Consider the following 14,644-nt stretch of genomic DNA (forward strand, 5'->3'; position numbering starts at 1 on the left):
AGTGGGGCAAGGGGGGCTGCGAGGGGAACGGGGCGGCTGTGTGGGGGAGCGAGGAGTAGGGTGGGGTTTGGGGGTCTCTTATGGGGGCCCTCAGGGCGCTGGTTCGCTCGGAGGGGAACTTAGGGCAGGGGGAGTGAGGGCTCCTCCGCGATAGGGGTCCGTAGAGTTCAGTCCGTCCCCGTAGGAGAGCGCTGAGGGAGGCGATTCTGTGACAAACCGCCGTGGTTGGGGCTCAGCTGCTCCGTTCTGCTCCGAACGCACGCGGAGGGGCGAGCCCCGGCCCTGCGGATACCCGAGGTACCGGTACCGCGGCGCTTAACGCGGAGCAGCGGGGCTGCCCCCCCCGGCTCGCGGGTGACGTGGGCAGCGAGCGGGGACGGCGAAAAACAGCGCGTGTCCCACGAAGAGAGGGAAAAGGAGAGGAGCGGGGAGCCCTGAAGGGCGCGGGGGGGTCCAGCGCAGACATCTGAACGTGGCTGAAAGCGGTGGTTTCCACGAGCTGCAGTGTGTTCACAGGATCCCACAACTGCAGGGCTGGGGAGGGACCTCTGACGTCCTCTCGTCCCGTCCCCCCCAAAGCAGGTTCCCTGCAGCAGGATTGTATCCAGGTGGGGTTGGTTCTCTTCAGAGGAGGTTTCTCCCACCTCTCTGGGCTCTGTGCCAGAGCTCTGGCCCCCTCACGTGCAGAAGTTCTCCCTCACATTCAGACAGAACTCCCTGGGCTCCAGTCTGTGCCTGCTGCCCCTTGTCCTGGCACTGGAGCCCAGCCCCATCCTCCTGACCTCTGCCCCTCCGACATTGATCAGCACTGATCAGATCCCTCTCAGCCATCTCTTCTCCAGGTGAACAGCTCCAGGGTGCTCAGCCTGTCCCCATCAGGAGGTGCTGCGGGCCCCCACCATCTCAGCAGCCCTCTGCAGGGCTCTCCCAGCACTTCCCGGGCTGTGTAGAACTGGGGAGCCCCACGTTGGGCCCAGTGCTCCAGCTGTGCCCTCACCAGAGCAGAGGGAGGAGCGCTGCCCTGCCCCGCTGGCCCGGCTCTGAGCAGTGCACCCCAGGGAACCATTGTCCCTCTTGGCCACCAGGGCACGCTGCTGGCTCGTGCTCAGCCTGCTGGCCACCAGGACCCACAGCTCCTTTCCAGCAGCTCAGCCCCCAACCTGCACTGATGCATCGTGACAGCAAACCGGGCATCGCTTGGTTCCCAGCTTCAGGACTCGTGTGTTGCGTGCTCCAGCAGAACACTTAAATTCACAGCTCTTCCTAACGCAAAGTTACAAAGCAAGAATTGTTTTCAGAGGGAGGAGCTGATGCAGGCTGCGTCTCTTTGTGAGGGGTGGGGGTGAGGTTTGCTGCTTGGCTTTTCTCCAGGGGCTCGAGTTCCTGGTGGCTGTATGCAGTGTTGTGGTGCTTCGCTTCTGAGTTCTTCATTTAAAGCTGGGCCCTCTTTTAGAACTTCCAACAGTTTCATAGAATTGCAATTGAAGGAAGTAGAAAGAAGGGTCGCAGCCTCAGCGCAGCTGGGATCACTGTTGCCCTGCACGGCACAGGGCCCGCCTGCATGGCTGTGCGTTTGTAGCCAGCTAACGAGCATTGTATGAGAGTTAATGGGTAGGCTTTGAAGTTGGTCTTTCACAGAAGTGGCATACCAAGTGTGACCCTGTTGTGGGCGAAAATGTGATAGTTCTCTGTGCTGCCACAATGGTTGGATGCTGGCGCGGTTCGGAATCAATAGAGACGCTGTTGTCTGTGGGCTGACCGCAGGACCGGTGGCATTTGGGTTCTGCTCCTTTTCTGACCTTGCCAAGTGCCTGGAGTTACAAGGTTTGCTTTTCCCTCTCCGAGCAGAGGGATCGTTCCCCCGTGCTTAGCTGCAGGGCCTGGGGTCGGGGGGAGCGTCTCCAAGGTTAATCGTGTTCTCACGGCGCTTTGAGAACCAAACTGATGCTGTGCAGTAAATGTGAGCGGCCTCGCTGTTGCTTCCGTAGGTTCTGCTCTTGAACCTGGATCCACATGGGCGCGCCGCTGTGTGTGTACGAGGTGCTCTTGGGGTAAGTGGGGCTGTGCAGCTGCTGTGGCTGTGCCCGTGGGCTGAGCCCCCTGGGTGTTCCAGGCTGTGAACCGATGTCTGATAGGCACCGAACCTCACTGGCTGTGGTGGGCTGCTGCTCTGTGCGCCTGCTCGTCACGCAAACGGGCCTTAATTGTGCTGGGCTTTTCAATGGCCTCTGCCTCACTGTTTTCTGCTGATTCCTTCGTGTTCCGTTCCTCGCTCCCTCCTCTGAGAGCAGCTTGCGGCAGCTCCGTGCTCCCATGTACGAAGATGTCTTTAGTGGACCTGGGGAAGCGGCTGCTGGAAGCAGCTCGCAAAGGCGAAGATGACGAAGTGCGGACGCTGATGGCCAGCGGTGCTCCCTTCACCACGGACTGGGTACGTCGCGGCGGGGACGCTGCCTCTCTCCTCAGGAGCTCTGCGTTTAACGCTGCGGCTTCCTCAGCCAGGGAGGTCACCTTGGGTGGGTGCTGTTTTCTTTCCTTAAAAAAAAAAAAAAAAATAATAATCCCAAAGCTCCAAAAGCAAACCAGCCCGTCCTGGGTGGAAAAGCAGTACGGGCTTTGAAGAAGCTGAACTAGATGACAGAGGTCTAGGAAAGCCTAACGCTGGTGGGGAGGAGTGTGAGGGCGCGCACCCCCTTATTGCTGCGGTCGCTCTTCTGAATTCACGCAGCTCGGGACGTCCCCGCTCCACCTCGCTGCCCAGCACGGCCACTACTCCACGGCAGAGGTGCTGCTCCGAGCCGGGGTGAGCAGAGATGCGCGGACCAAGGTGGACCGGACCCCGCTGCACATGGCCGCGGCTGACGGACACGCTCACGTTGTAGACCTGTTAATTAGGGTGAGTAGAGTGGATTAGGTGTAATTTAAGGCTGGTCTAGATGGGGCTCAGTGACCCAGCATGAGCACTGCTTTTTGGCAGAAGAGAAGGAATCATCCTGTCAGACACGCGGTGTTAATTATTTCTCTAACTCTTCGCACGCGATTTCTTCTCAAGATTTCCCTGTGATGCTCAGCCTCTATCAGAGCTGCTCTTTCAGAGTGTTATCTCTTTGCTGCCTGTGTCAGGGTTCTGTGTCTTTGGCAGAACACCCAGGTAGGCACGGCTGAGGCTGAGAGTACGGCTGGGCTCTGAGGGGTTTCTTCCTGCTCGTCGATGCTTCGTGGTGTGGGAAGCACGCTGACAGGCCGCGCTCCTCTCTTTCAGAACGGGGCCGATGTGAATGCCAAGGACATGCTGCAAATGACTGCTTTACACTGGGCAGCAGAACACAACCACCGCGACGTTGTGGAGCTGCTCGTCAGATACGGAGCCGATGTGCACGCCTTCAGCAAGTTTGATAAATCGCCCTTTGATATTGCTTTGGACAAGAACAATCCGGAGACCCTGGTGATACTGCAGGTAGGCTGAGGAGGGAGGAACCTGCTGGTAATTCTCTGACTGCAGGGAAAGCCGAGCAGGTGTTTCTGAGGGGATCTCTTTCTCTGATGCTCGGATTCGGAGCGCTGCGATACGCACAATGTCGGCCTGGCGTGGCAGCAGGCCTGGCAGTTCTGCAGCACCTTTAGCACTGGTGTCACTGACGTGCTGCAGAGAGGAGATAATCCACCTGTGGGTTGGAGGGTGCAGAATCCTCCTGCTCACCACAGGAAGGAATGGCACGGCTTCCCTCTCCTCCCCAGGAAGCAATGCAGCAGCAGGTGGACGCGCACCCGGAGAAAGCAAATCCCGTCACCAGCGCCGTGAGCGTCACCTCGCCCCTCATTCTTACAGCCGGGGACGTTCTCAGCCTGGCTGGTCTCATCTCCGCTGCAAACACCAAAGGTGAGATCTCACGTGGCTCTGCGTGGGAGTCTGGGGAAGAATTCCTGTCCTGGTTGGTGGGGATGCAGGCTGCTCGCCGGGAGAGGGCGGGTGGCCGCTTGGTGGAGGAGGAGCACTGAGCTGCCACCACACGCCCCAGATGTTTGCTTCAGGCCCCAGAGGATCTGTCTTTATTTCCCTGCTGTTGAAGGCAGTGGAGTGAATCCCAGCTGATGGCGGTAGGGGCAGGTCCAGAGCCCGAGAAAACGGGTTTGGATGATTGCAACAGAAGAAGAATGGCAATTCTTGCCTGTGCCAAATCCTCAGCTCTGCAGCGCTGTTGCGGAATGGTTCGCTTTGTTCTTTGTTGGCTGTAGAGGAGCTGGGTGGGTGTTCTGGTGTACGTAAATGTTGAGAAAGGAGAAGAGGGGAAAGTCCTAGAATAAGCAGGCCTACGGGACATGCATCACTCATTCTCCTGCTCCGTGTTAGATGGAAGTAATTCGGTTCCTCATTGCTCCGCAAGCCACACTTTGGTAGGAAAGCACTTAACTTAAGGCTGAGTGCAAATCGGGGGGGTTGGGGGTAATTCCAGTCCTCCCAGTAATTCTAAAGTTAATTTTCTGTATTTGGGGAAATCCAAACCACTGTTTCTTTTCAGTCACAAGGGGGCGGCTGCTAAATACAGGTTCTGTGAAGCCGTTTGGCCTCATCCTACAAACGCTTCTGTGTGAGCGAGCCTTGTCTTACCGGGGCTGTCCGTGCGGGACCGTTCTCGTCTTCCCCGCGGTGCTCTGGAGATGCCGGGCACTGACGCCCTGCTGGGCCCTCAGCAGCGCCAGGTTCCCGTGGTGCTGAGCGCTCCTGCTCTGCGCTGTCTCCCTCGTTTCCCACCAGAGGGCATCAGCCACCGCGCTTCCGTAACACGGCGAGCTTCGCGTTTAACCCTTGTACGGCTAAGAATAGTCCCGCGCGTCTTCTCTTGCTGGAAAGGTTTCTAGAGGGGAATAAGCGCGCTCAGCTGGTGTGAGGAATCCGATTATGGGCTGCTGGAAGCGGTGACTGAGCCCGCAGTGCTGGCGTGTGCCTGGCCCGCGGTCTCGGGAGTGCTCTGTGCAAACCAGTCCGTGAAAACCTTCCTAAAATCCGGGCATGAGAGAAATGGGCGGCGGGGGTTGAGGCAGGGGCGTGGGGGGCTCCCCTCTCCCCCCCCCCTCCTTGCTTGCAGGCCATGCTGGCGGGGAGGTGCAGGGTCTCCTTTTTGATGTTGATTTCTTAGTTTTTAGGGTAGTTGTAGGTTATACCATGCCAATAAAGGACTGCATTAGCACCCTTTAACCTCAATTTCCTGTTCCATTCTTATAAAGTCTGCCTTTGAATAGGAATCACTGCGGTCAATTGGAGGAAGAAGCATTGTTTTGGGAACTGAGCAGACTTGCTTATCGGCTCAAATCACTGCAGCTTGGCAGTAACCTTGTACTTTCCCTTACTAAACCCGAGAGGGGAGGAAGAAAGGGGCTGCGTGCCCGGGGCTTTGAGGTGCAGCGCTGCACCGCGCTGATTGTGGAAGCAGAGCAGAAGGATGCGTTACCCAGCTGCTGGCACGAGCCTGGTCTGTGCAGTGGAGCTGAGTCTGTGCCCGGGAGGCCGTCCCAAATGAGGAGGAGCTGGGGTGCCGTGGTGTGCTCCCGGTAACAAAGCAGTTCCCCGTATTCCTTAGAATCTGTGGCTGTGGAAGTTACACGGGGCCGCGGGTGGGGGCTGCTCTGCGCCTCCTGGGGCTCTGGGTGCTGGTTCTTATGAGAAGTGTGGGTGTTTCTCCATCGTGTTCTTCATGCTGCTGTTGTGCGTTGGCAAGGTCTGACCTTTACATGGCTCCAGATTCAGGAGTGTGACAGTTACATTTCACATCATCCTTCCCCCTTGGAATTTCTTTCTTTCCCGAAAGCTCAGCGCTTTTCTTAGAACCTGGTGATGAGTAATGGAGCTCTGGAAGTGTCGGTGCCACGAGGCCGATGTTTTCGGCCTTTGTGCTCGGCTGTTTTCCTCTTTGCCCCCAGCACACGTGTAGCTCTCCGGTGTCCCCGCTTCCTGCCAGCCCCGTGTGCTGGGAGCAGGGTGTGGGCCCTGGGGTTTGTGCTGAGCCCCCCATCAGAGCCCAGCGCAGTGCACCGAGCTGCAGGGCCCTGCTCTGAGCCGCCCCGTGTGCGTGGCCTGGTGTGCGGCTCGTTGTCTTCAGAGCTGGGGAAGGGTCATTAAGGAAGATCTGCTGAACAGCTGCTTCCAGCTGCCGTGCTCTTAATTTGCTGGAATGCTCATGCTTTCATCTTGCTAATCTGCAGGAAAAGAAAGCTTTTCGCTCTGTAAAATGTGTGTTCCAAGCACCTGGCGTGTTGTGCTGTTTTTGCCCCGCTCACGCTAAGACTTGCTGCATTTCCACATTGTTTTTCCTGAGCAGGCGCTCGCGCTGCGTACCTGAGCTTTGCCACCAGGCTTAGGTTTCAATTCAAGGAAGAGAGGTGGAAACGATGACTTTTTTTTTCCTGTTTTCCTTTTGGCGCTTACCTCATTTCCCAAGGCGACGCAGAGGAACGGGTGGGAGCGAATTCTGTCGATCCTGCCCTGCAGCGAGTGGTCGGCGGCGGCGGGCAGCGCGTCATCACCATCGTGAGCGGCGGCGTTCCCCTGGGCAGCCTGCAGCCGGCCGGCCCCGGCCAGCCCTGCCTCGTCACCGTGCGCGATGGGCAGCCAGGTAGGAGCTGGGGGCCAGCTGCGTGCTGAGCACGAGCCAGCAGTGAGCCCTGCTGGCCCAGGGGGACGATGGTTCCCTGGGGTGCGAGGCCAGCAGGGCAGGGCGGTGATCCTCCCCTCTGCTCTGCCCTGGGGGGGGCACAGCTGCAGCACCGGGCCCAGCGCGGGGCTCCCCAGTTCCAGGCAGACTGGGAACTGCGTTGAGTTCCATCTGAACGTGAGCAAGAGCACGAGGCAGAGCAGGCTGCCCGGAGAGGTGGTGGAGTCTCCTTACTGCAGAGATCCAAGCCCCCCCCCATCACCGCACTGTGCAGCCCCCTGCCGGGGGGGGTTGGGCTGGGGGTGCTGCCGTTGTGGGGTGCTGTGTGGAGGAGCTGTCAGGCCGGGCTGAGGCTGTGTTCTGCAGAGTGAGAAGCTGCTTGCAGGCCTCAGGAGTGGAAAGCAATTCCCTAAAGCTGTTAATTGTTCAGAATTGCTCGCCTAATTACTACAAACAATCCCTGGCGTGTAACCCGCTCCGAGCTGAGGGCGGACAAAGGCAGAGCCGTGGGGCAGCGCTGCCCGCGGTGCTGACGCGGTGCGTTCCTCCTGGGCTGGGCGGGTTCTTGCTGCTGGCCTCCCAGAGAGAGCCCATGGCAGCAGCTTTAAAACACGCTCGCTCTCGGGAGCGTTTGCAGCTGTTGCGTGTGCCTCGAGCTGCTCCTGAGCTTGGCCCTGGGGCTGTCTGCACAGGGAATGTTGGAGAACAGCTTTCTGTTCCTCCTGCTGGAAGCCCCTGGCCGCTGATTGTGATACTTGAGGGATGACTTCACCTCACACATGTGATGAGGGGCAGCTCTGTCACTCATCCCATCATCCCTGCCGTGCCGGTGGGGCTCTGGAACACCCAGTGTGTTACAGCAAAGCCCCGGGGAGGGGAACGGGAAACCTGCCCCAGAGCTCCGCTGATCCGCAGCGCTCCCGGCCCCTCAGGGACAACGGTGCGAGGGCTCGGCGCCGTGTGACCATTCACCTCTTCGTTTTCCAGTTGTCCCTGTACCTGCTGGTCAGGCTGCAGAGGAGGCTGCGGTTGGAGATGGGGGTGGTGCAGAAGGAGGAGAAAAGCCGCCGGCCAAGAGGCTCAGAGTGGAACAGAATGGGAATGGTGTGGAGCAAAGCGAGGTAGATATTCCTTGCGGCTGCTTCCGCGGTCTGCCCGCTGTTATTCTGCAGCGCTGGGGGTGTTGGGCTCCCAGTGTGCCACAGCCATCACAGAGTGCAAATGGGATGTCTGTAGTGAACCGTGCACAGCGGTTCCCTGCTCTTATCCCCAGCACGACCCCTGCACGGCGGTCTTGTCTGTGCCGTAGCAGTAGCTCAGAGCAGGTGGAGCAGAGCGGCGGTGCGGGGCGGCTGTACGCAGGCTGGCTGGGTGCACTGTTGGCTGTGTCCATCGCAGCACTGCTAACTGCTGCAGGGGCTTCACGCTCTGCTCCCTGGCTCGGCTGTTCCCGCTGCGGGCCTTCCTGGCGTGCTGCAGCCTGCATGGCTCCCAGCTGTGTTTCCTGTAGGGCAGCGTTGAAGGGGAAGCGCCCTGGCAGCGGCCCGGCGCGGCACAGGGGGAGCTGGACGCCGGCACCGCGGTGCACGCGGTTGTGGTGAGCTCCGAGGATGCCGAGGGACCCGCGCCGGGAGCGGAGCGGCCGCCGGACAGCGCTGCCAGGACCTTAACCTCCTAATGGTGGGTCACGGGCGTGGGGCTGGAGCAGAAACACGGCGCTGCCGGGGCGGCTGCAGTCAGCACGGGCTGGGACGCTGCAACCGGGAGCTCAGGACCGGCCCGGAACGCGGTGTTCGTTCCATGGACGCCTCTGTGCGCAGCGCAGCGCGCGGGTGCACGCAGAGCGAGAGCCGGGCGGGCTCTGGAGACATCTGTCACTTTTATACTTTGTTTTACGGTTCTTTTTTAAAGATGCTGAAACCTTTTCTACCAGCTGATCTCGTGGGCGAACTTCTCGGGTTTTTTACTCTTTGCTGTCTGTCTGTGGGTCGGTTCGGTGCTTTCCTCCCCGTGCTGTGGCTGCAGGTGCTGGCGGTGGGGGTGATCCTCCACTTCCCTGCACGCAGTTCGGGCTCTGACCGCTGTCCCCGTGTGGGTAACGCGCAGCTCCAGGGCTTCGTTAGGGCCGAATTAACGAGCCCTGCGCTGGCAGCCATGCACAGCCACCCCTCCCAGCTGTGGGGTGAGGGGCTGTGTCCCTGCCCCCCCCCAGCACCTCCCGCAAATCGCATTACTGCTTTAATCTGCCCTTACGGGACCGGCATCGCTCTGTGCCAGGCACGGGGCCTGCCCCCCCTGCTGGGGGATGGGGGTCGTGCCCCCCCGCCCTGTGCCTGTCTGTGCAGCCCCCCTGGGGGGGTCAGCTCCTTTTCTCCACACATTTGGGATAAACGTTTGGAAATGCGGAGATCTAAACATAGAGACATTTTTGTGCTGTTTTGTACCCCCCCTCCCTCAGGGAGCACCCTCCCCCCCCAGCCCCACACCCCAACAGAGCCACGCAGGCAGTGGGGTGCACTGATTGTCTCTTTAATTGCCCTACACAGTTTTAATTGCCCTACACAGTAGGACGAACCCGGCTCCCAGCCCTGCCCCCCAGGGGGGTCCCACAGCTCCCACAGCACTGAATAAATTAGAAAGGGGGGAGAAAAAAAGTGGAAGATGGGGAGGTGGGGACAGGCGGTGCTTTGTCACCTTGGGGTGTGGGGACACGAGGGACCCCATCGGCGGGGGGGGAGGTGGGGGTACAGCTGGGGGGCTATAGGGACACTTGTCACCTGGAGGTGGGGGGTGGGGATTGGCCACAGTGCCCTTCATGACCCCATGGCACAGAGGACCCCGCAGGGGCTCAGGGCACCGGGGGGGGTTTAGGCGGCAGCGGGGGCTTTGCAGACAGGGGGGGCTTCATGGAGAGCGAGCGCTGCAGGGGGATGGCATGGGGACCCCACGGAGGTGGCCCCCCCGGTGACCCCAATGAGTGCATGCGGGTGAGGCCGCGTACCGCACCGGGCGGCCTCGCTGCCCCCCCCAGGGAGTGTCTCTGCGCCAGCGGCCGGCGCGGTGGGGGGGGGCTATCGGGGGGCACGTCGAGACGCCGGGGGGCTCCGTCCCATGGGGCCAGCGGGGCTGATCCCGGCTGCACCCGGTTGGCCATGGGGCCGGGGGGGGGCAGCGGCCACCCCGCAGCCCCCGAGCCCTCCAGGGTGGCTTCGAGTGGGGGTCCCGGGCCGGGGGGCTGTGGGGCGCTGAGCCCCCGGGGTGTCCTGGTGGGGGGCTCCGGGCTGGGCTCTGGGCTGGGCGGCTCAGGGTGCGGGTCCCAGGCCCCCCCGTGGGACGGCAGCGCAGGGTAGAGGCGTGGGGCGGGCGGGGGGCACGGGCTGGGGGGCTCGGGGGCACCTTTGGGTGCTGCCGGACGGCGGGTGCAGGCGGCCCCCAGTCCTGCCACCAGTGCTCCCAGTACAAAGGCGCCCAGCACGCAGCCCACCAGCACCGGTACCGGCACCGCCGCCACTGGCTCTGCTCCGCGGACCCCTGCAGGCAGCACCCAAAGGTGGCACCCACATCCCTGTGTCCCTCCTGCCCCCACCTTCCCACGTCCCATCCCCTTCTGTGCTCCCTGGGGTCCTTCTCCCACCCCGGTGTCCCCTCCTGGGTCCCCCCGGTCCCTGTGTCCCTCCTGTCCCCTCCAGCCCCACGTCCCTCCATCCCGTCCCCAGCCCATGGTCCTTGGGGTCCTTCTCCCCCTCCTTTGGGTTCCTTTCTCTCCCCGTGTCCCCTCCAGACTCAGGGTCCCCTCCCAGGGCCGTCCCAGCTGGGGGACACGTGGGTGTCACTCACCGTGGGCCACGTCCCCGTTGTCCCCATTGTCCCCATCCGCTGCAGACGCTGCACCTGGAAGAGTAGAGTGGCACCCCTTGATGCCACCTGCATCCCCCCATGACCTCACATCCCCAAATGTCCCCCAGTGTCCCCACATCCCCAAATGTCCCCCAGTGTCCCCACATCCCCAAATGTCCCCGCTGTCCCCTCACCTGGGCAGGTCCCCGTCAGCCCGCTGAACCCCTCCACGTCCTGCTCGAAGCCGTCCCTGGAGGACACAGTGGGGACACGGTGGGGACACATCGGTCCCCCACCCCCCGGGGAGGGGGCACGCAGGAATTAGGGTCACCTCTGCCCCACTGCAGCCCCACATTGCAGTGGGGGGGGGAGGGGGGGACACACTCACGGGAGGTCCTCGGAGAAGGGGACGCAGCCCCCGGGGGGCAGCCAGACGCAGTAGGGGTCCCGCGCCGCCAGGCAGCTCCTGCGTGGGGTCAGCGCTCAGCGCGGGGTCGTGGGGGTGTCCCCTGTGCCCCCCGCGTCCCCGTGTCCCCGTACCGGCGGCACTGCCCGTGCCGGGCGCAGCGGCTCAGGGGCAGTCGCACGATGCACCCCGAGAAGGCGACGAAGAGCTCCCGGCCTTTGGGGTGCAGCTCCAACCCCAGCACCCGGCTGGCGCCGCGCGGCCCCCGGCACCTGCAGAACCCACAGCCCCTGCAGCGCCCGGCGGTGCCCCACGGCACCCACAGGGCCCCACAGCACCCATAACATCCCATAGCACCCATAACATCCCATAGCACCCACATGGCCCCATAGCGCCCTAACATCCCATAGCACCCACATGGCCCCATAGCACCCATAACATCCCATAGCACCCACGTGGCCCCATAGCACCCATAACGCCCTATAGCACCCACGTGGCCCCATTACCCCCATCAGCCCCACGTGACACCCACACGGCCTTGCTGCACCCATCAATGCCCCATAGCACCCACCTGACCCCACAGAACCCACATGATTCTACAGTGACCATCAGTGCCCCATACCACCCACTTGGCCCTATATGACCCCACAGCACCTATGTGACCCCATAACCCCCATCAGCCCCACGTGGCCCCCTCCAATGCCCCATTGCACCCACCTGACCCCACGGCACCCACCTCCCGGCCTCGTACAGCCTGATCTCCTCCAGCAGCACCGCCTCAGTGCCGCCGTCCCCGCCGTCCCCGTTGTCGTCCCCATGTCCCGCAGTGTCACCGCGCTGCCCGTTGTCCCCGGGGCGTCTTGCGGCCGTCAGCACCTTCAGCACCCGCCCGTCCTCCGAGCCCACGAACAGCACCGTGTGGTTCCCCCGCGGCCCCGCGCCCGCATCCACCGCCAGCTGCGTCAGCCTGCGTGCACCGCGCTATGGGGCCCTGCACGAGGCTCCGCGTCCCTCGCCCCGTGCCACCGAACGTCCCCGGTGTCCCCTGCAATGTCCCCGGGGCCGCCCGCTGCCCCCGTCACCTGGTGCCGGTTTGGGTGAAGAGGGGCCGTCCCCCGGCGGGTGCCACCGCCCCGTGCAGCAGCGGGTGCTCTTTGGCGAAGGACAGCGTCTCGTCGGGAAGGTCCCCAGAGGTGACAATGGCAGCGGCCGACCCCATCCCTGCACAGCACCCGGGTCTGGGGACATGGGGACGTGGGCACACAAGGGGACATGAGCGTGGGGACACGGCCACAGGGACAGGGGGACATGGCCATGGGGACACAGGGACAGGGGGACATGGCCATGGGGACACAGGGTCATGGGGACATGGCTATAGGGACATGGGAATATGGTTACGGGGAACACTGGGACGTGGGGACACTGGGACATGGAAACATGGCTATAAGGACAAGGGGATATGAGGACATGGTTACGGGGACACAGGAACATGAGGACACGGCTATAGGGACATATGGACGGGGGGACATGGAGACATAGGGACGTGGCTGTGGGGTCACGGGGACTCGGGGCCGGGGCACCTGGGCCGGGGCACGCGTCCCTCGGGCACTGGGGGCCATGGGGCTGCGGCGCCGCGGGGGTCGGCGAAGGGTCCCTCGAAGGCGCGTTCCACGTCCGCCAGGTAGAAGGCGCAGACGGCCGAGCCCGGGATGCTGCGGGGAGACGCACGGCACCGCCTGGGGACGCCCAGCCACCCCCACCGTGCCCCCCACGCAGCCGTGTCACCGCGTGTCCGCCCTCGTCCCCATGCTCGTGTCACCTACGTCCCCTTGGGCACCCGAGTCCCTATTGCCCCATCTGCCGGTCCCCATGTCCCCAGTGTCCCCACGTTCCATATCCCCACAGTCATGTCCCCGCGTCCCCATATTCACACGTCCCTGTGTCATTATGTCCCCAATGTCCCATATCCCCACGTCCCCAATTCCTCGTGTCCCCCATGTCCCATATCTCCATAGACACGTCCCCAGTGTCCCCATGTCCCCGATGTCCCCATGTCCCCGATGTCCCCATGTCCCCAATGTCCTATATCCCCATAGCCGTGTCCCCACATCCCCGCACCTCATGTCCCCATAGTCACATCCCCCCATCCCCATGTCCCCGTACCTGTTGCGCTGTGTCCCGAACACCGCCAGCACCGCGGGCTGCCCGTGCAGAGTGTGGGGCGCCGTGACGGCTTCCAGGACATCGAAGTGGAAGGGGACGTCCCCCGGCACCGCGCACTGCAGCCGCTTCTTCAGGAACGACGTCCAGCGCCGCTCCAGGACCCGCGGGGACCCCCCCGCGTCATTGCGGCACACGCGGCCCACGCGCGACACCGGCACCTGCGGCGGGAACAGCGCCCCCGGCGGCGGGGGTGGGAACTGCACACAGTGCGATGGCAACAGCGCCACCAGCGGCGGGGGTGGGAACCGCACCTATTGGTGGGAACAGCGCCCCTGCTGGCGGGAGCGGGAACAGCGGCGGGGGAGGGGTTGGGGTCAGGTTGGGGTTCTAGGGTCGGGGTAAGGGTCATAGCGTCAGGGTTATAGGGTCGAGGCTGGGGTTAGGGTTTGGGTCGAGGCTGAGGTTGGAGTTGGGGTTTACAGGACTGGGGCCGGGGCTGGGGTTGGGGTTAAGGTTAGATTTAGGGGTCGGGATTAGGGTTTGGGCCGGGGCTATGGGGTCGGGGCTATGGGGTCAGAGCTAGGGTCAGGTTCAGGGTCTGGATTGGGGTTGGGGTCTCTCCCACGGGGCCATGGTTCCGGGTCACCTCACCTTCCCCGGCAGCCCCAGCTCCGCCGCCATCTCACGGAAGAAGAAGTAGACGTGGGCTCCGTGGGGCATCGCGCGGACGAAGTGCGGCTCTGGGGGCAGCGCGTGCCCGTCAGCCCCACTGCTTCCCCAACGTCCCCAGGCCCCGCTGCCCCCGCCCGGCCCCGCTCACCCCGCAGCCAGCGGGAGCTGTACTTGATGCTGCGCAGCGCCGGGCCCCGCACGCTGCGGTAGATGACGGCGTCGCTCGCCTGGAAGTCGGCCACGGTGGCGGAGTACAGGCGGTCATCTGCGGGGACAGCGCCGCGGGGACAGGGCAGTGCCACCCCAACCGCGGGTCCCCGTGTCCCCACATCCCCGTGTCCCCAGGTCCCCACGTTCCCGTATCCCTGTGCCCTCACCTCCCCATGTCCCCGTGTTCCCACATCCTGATGTCCTCAAATCCCCATGTCCCAGTGTCCCCATGTCCCTGTGTCCCTATGTCCCAGTGTCCCCACGTCCCAACAGCCCCACGTCCCCACAGCCGTGCCCTTCCTGCCCCACGTCCCCCCCGGTGTCACCCACCAGCGAATGTGGCGGCGATGCTCTGCCGCGCGTCGAAGGGGCAGCGCGCCTGCCCGGGCAGCTCCTCGCCCTCCTGCTCCAGGGTCAGCGCCTGCGGGACCCACAGCGCCCACGGGGGGCTCACAGTGCCCAGCACGGGTCCCACAGCACCCCATAATGTCCCAGGGTGCCCACAGGGGTCCCGCAGCGCCCCAATAGGGGTCCGTCCCACACGGCCCCAAGGGGGTCCCATAGCGCGCAGCGGGGTCCCATAGAGCGCAGTGGGGCCCCACTCCGCCCCACGGGTCCCGCCCCACCTGGTACGTGCGGCACACGGGGCTGAAGGCGTTGGTCCCGCACACGAAGAGGGTCCGGGCGTCGCGGGGCAGCAGCACAC

At 63.2% G+C, this 14,644-nt stretch overlaps 2 protein-coding genes across 3 annotated transcripts; one reads left to right on the forward strand and one right to left on the reverse strand.

Annotated features, from left to right (window-relative positions):
- GABPB2 (GA binding protein transcription factor beta subunit 2) lies at positions 59 to 8,587 on the forward strand. Of its 2 annotated transcripts, XM_021376544.1 has the most exons (9): positions 60 to 297; positions 1,989 to 2,051; positions 2,292 to 2,431; positions 2,729 to 2,896; positions 3,263 to 3,457; positions 3,739 to 3,880; positions 6,438 to 6,611; positions 7,638 to 7,771; positions 8,161 to 8,587. In XM_021376544.1, exons 3-9 carry the CDS (start codon positions 2,324 to 2,326, stop codon positions 8,326 to 8,328), a joined length of 1,089 nt encoding a protein of 362 aa, XP_021232219.1. In that variant the 5' UTR covers positions 60 to 297; positions 1,989 to 2,051; positions 2,292 to 2,323; the 3' UTR covers positions 8,329 to 8,587. The 2 variants fall into 2 exon arrangements, with proteins under 2 accessions (XP_021232218.1, XP_021232219.1); XM_021376543.1 differs by having other exon boundaries at positions 59 to 2,431.
- Positions 9,159 to 14,644, reverse strand: SEMA6C (semaphorin 6C; the record flags this gene model as incomplete). Its single annotated transcript, XM_021376538.1, is given in 13 exon segments — positions 9,159 to 10,181; positions 10,488 to 10,541; positions 10,682 to 10,737; positions 10,876 to 10,953; positions 11,028 to 11,165; positions 11,630 to 11,860; positions 11,976 to 12,131; positions 12,474 to 12,605; positions 13,057 to 13,274; positions 13,708 to 13,796; positions 13,877 to 13,993; positions 14,269 to 14,359; positions 14,565 to 14,644. Coding segments are annotated over 13 exon segments (2,123 nt in total), but the record flags the coding sequence as incomplete, so codon positions are not given.

The sequence above is a fragment of the Numida meleagris genome, chromosome 24 (assembly GCF_002078875.1).
Source record: "Numida meleagris isolate 19003 breed g44 Domestic line chromosome 24, NumMel1.0, whole genome shotgun sequence".
Taxonomy (NCBI): Eukaryota; Metazoa; Chordata; class Aves; order Galliformes; family Numididae; genus Numida; species Numida meleagris.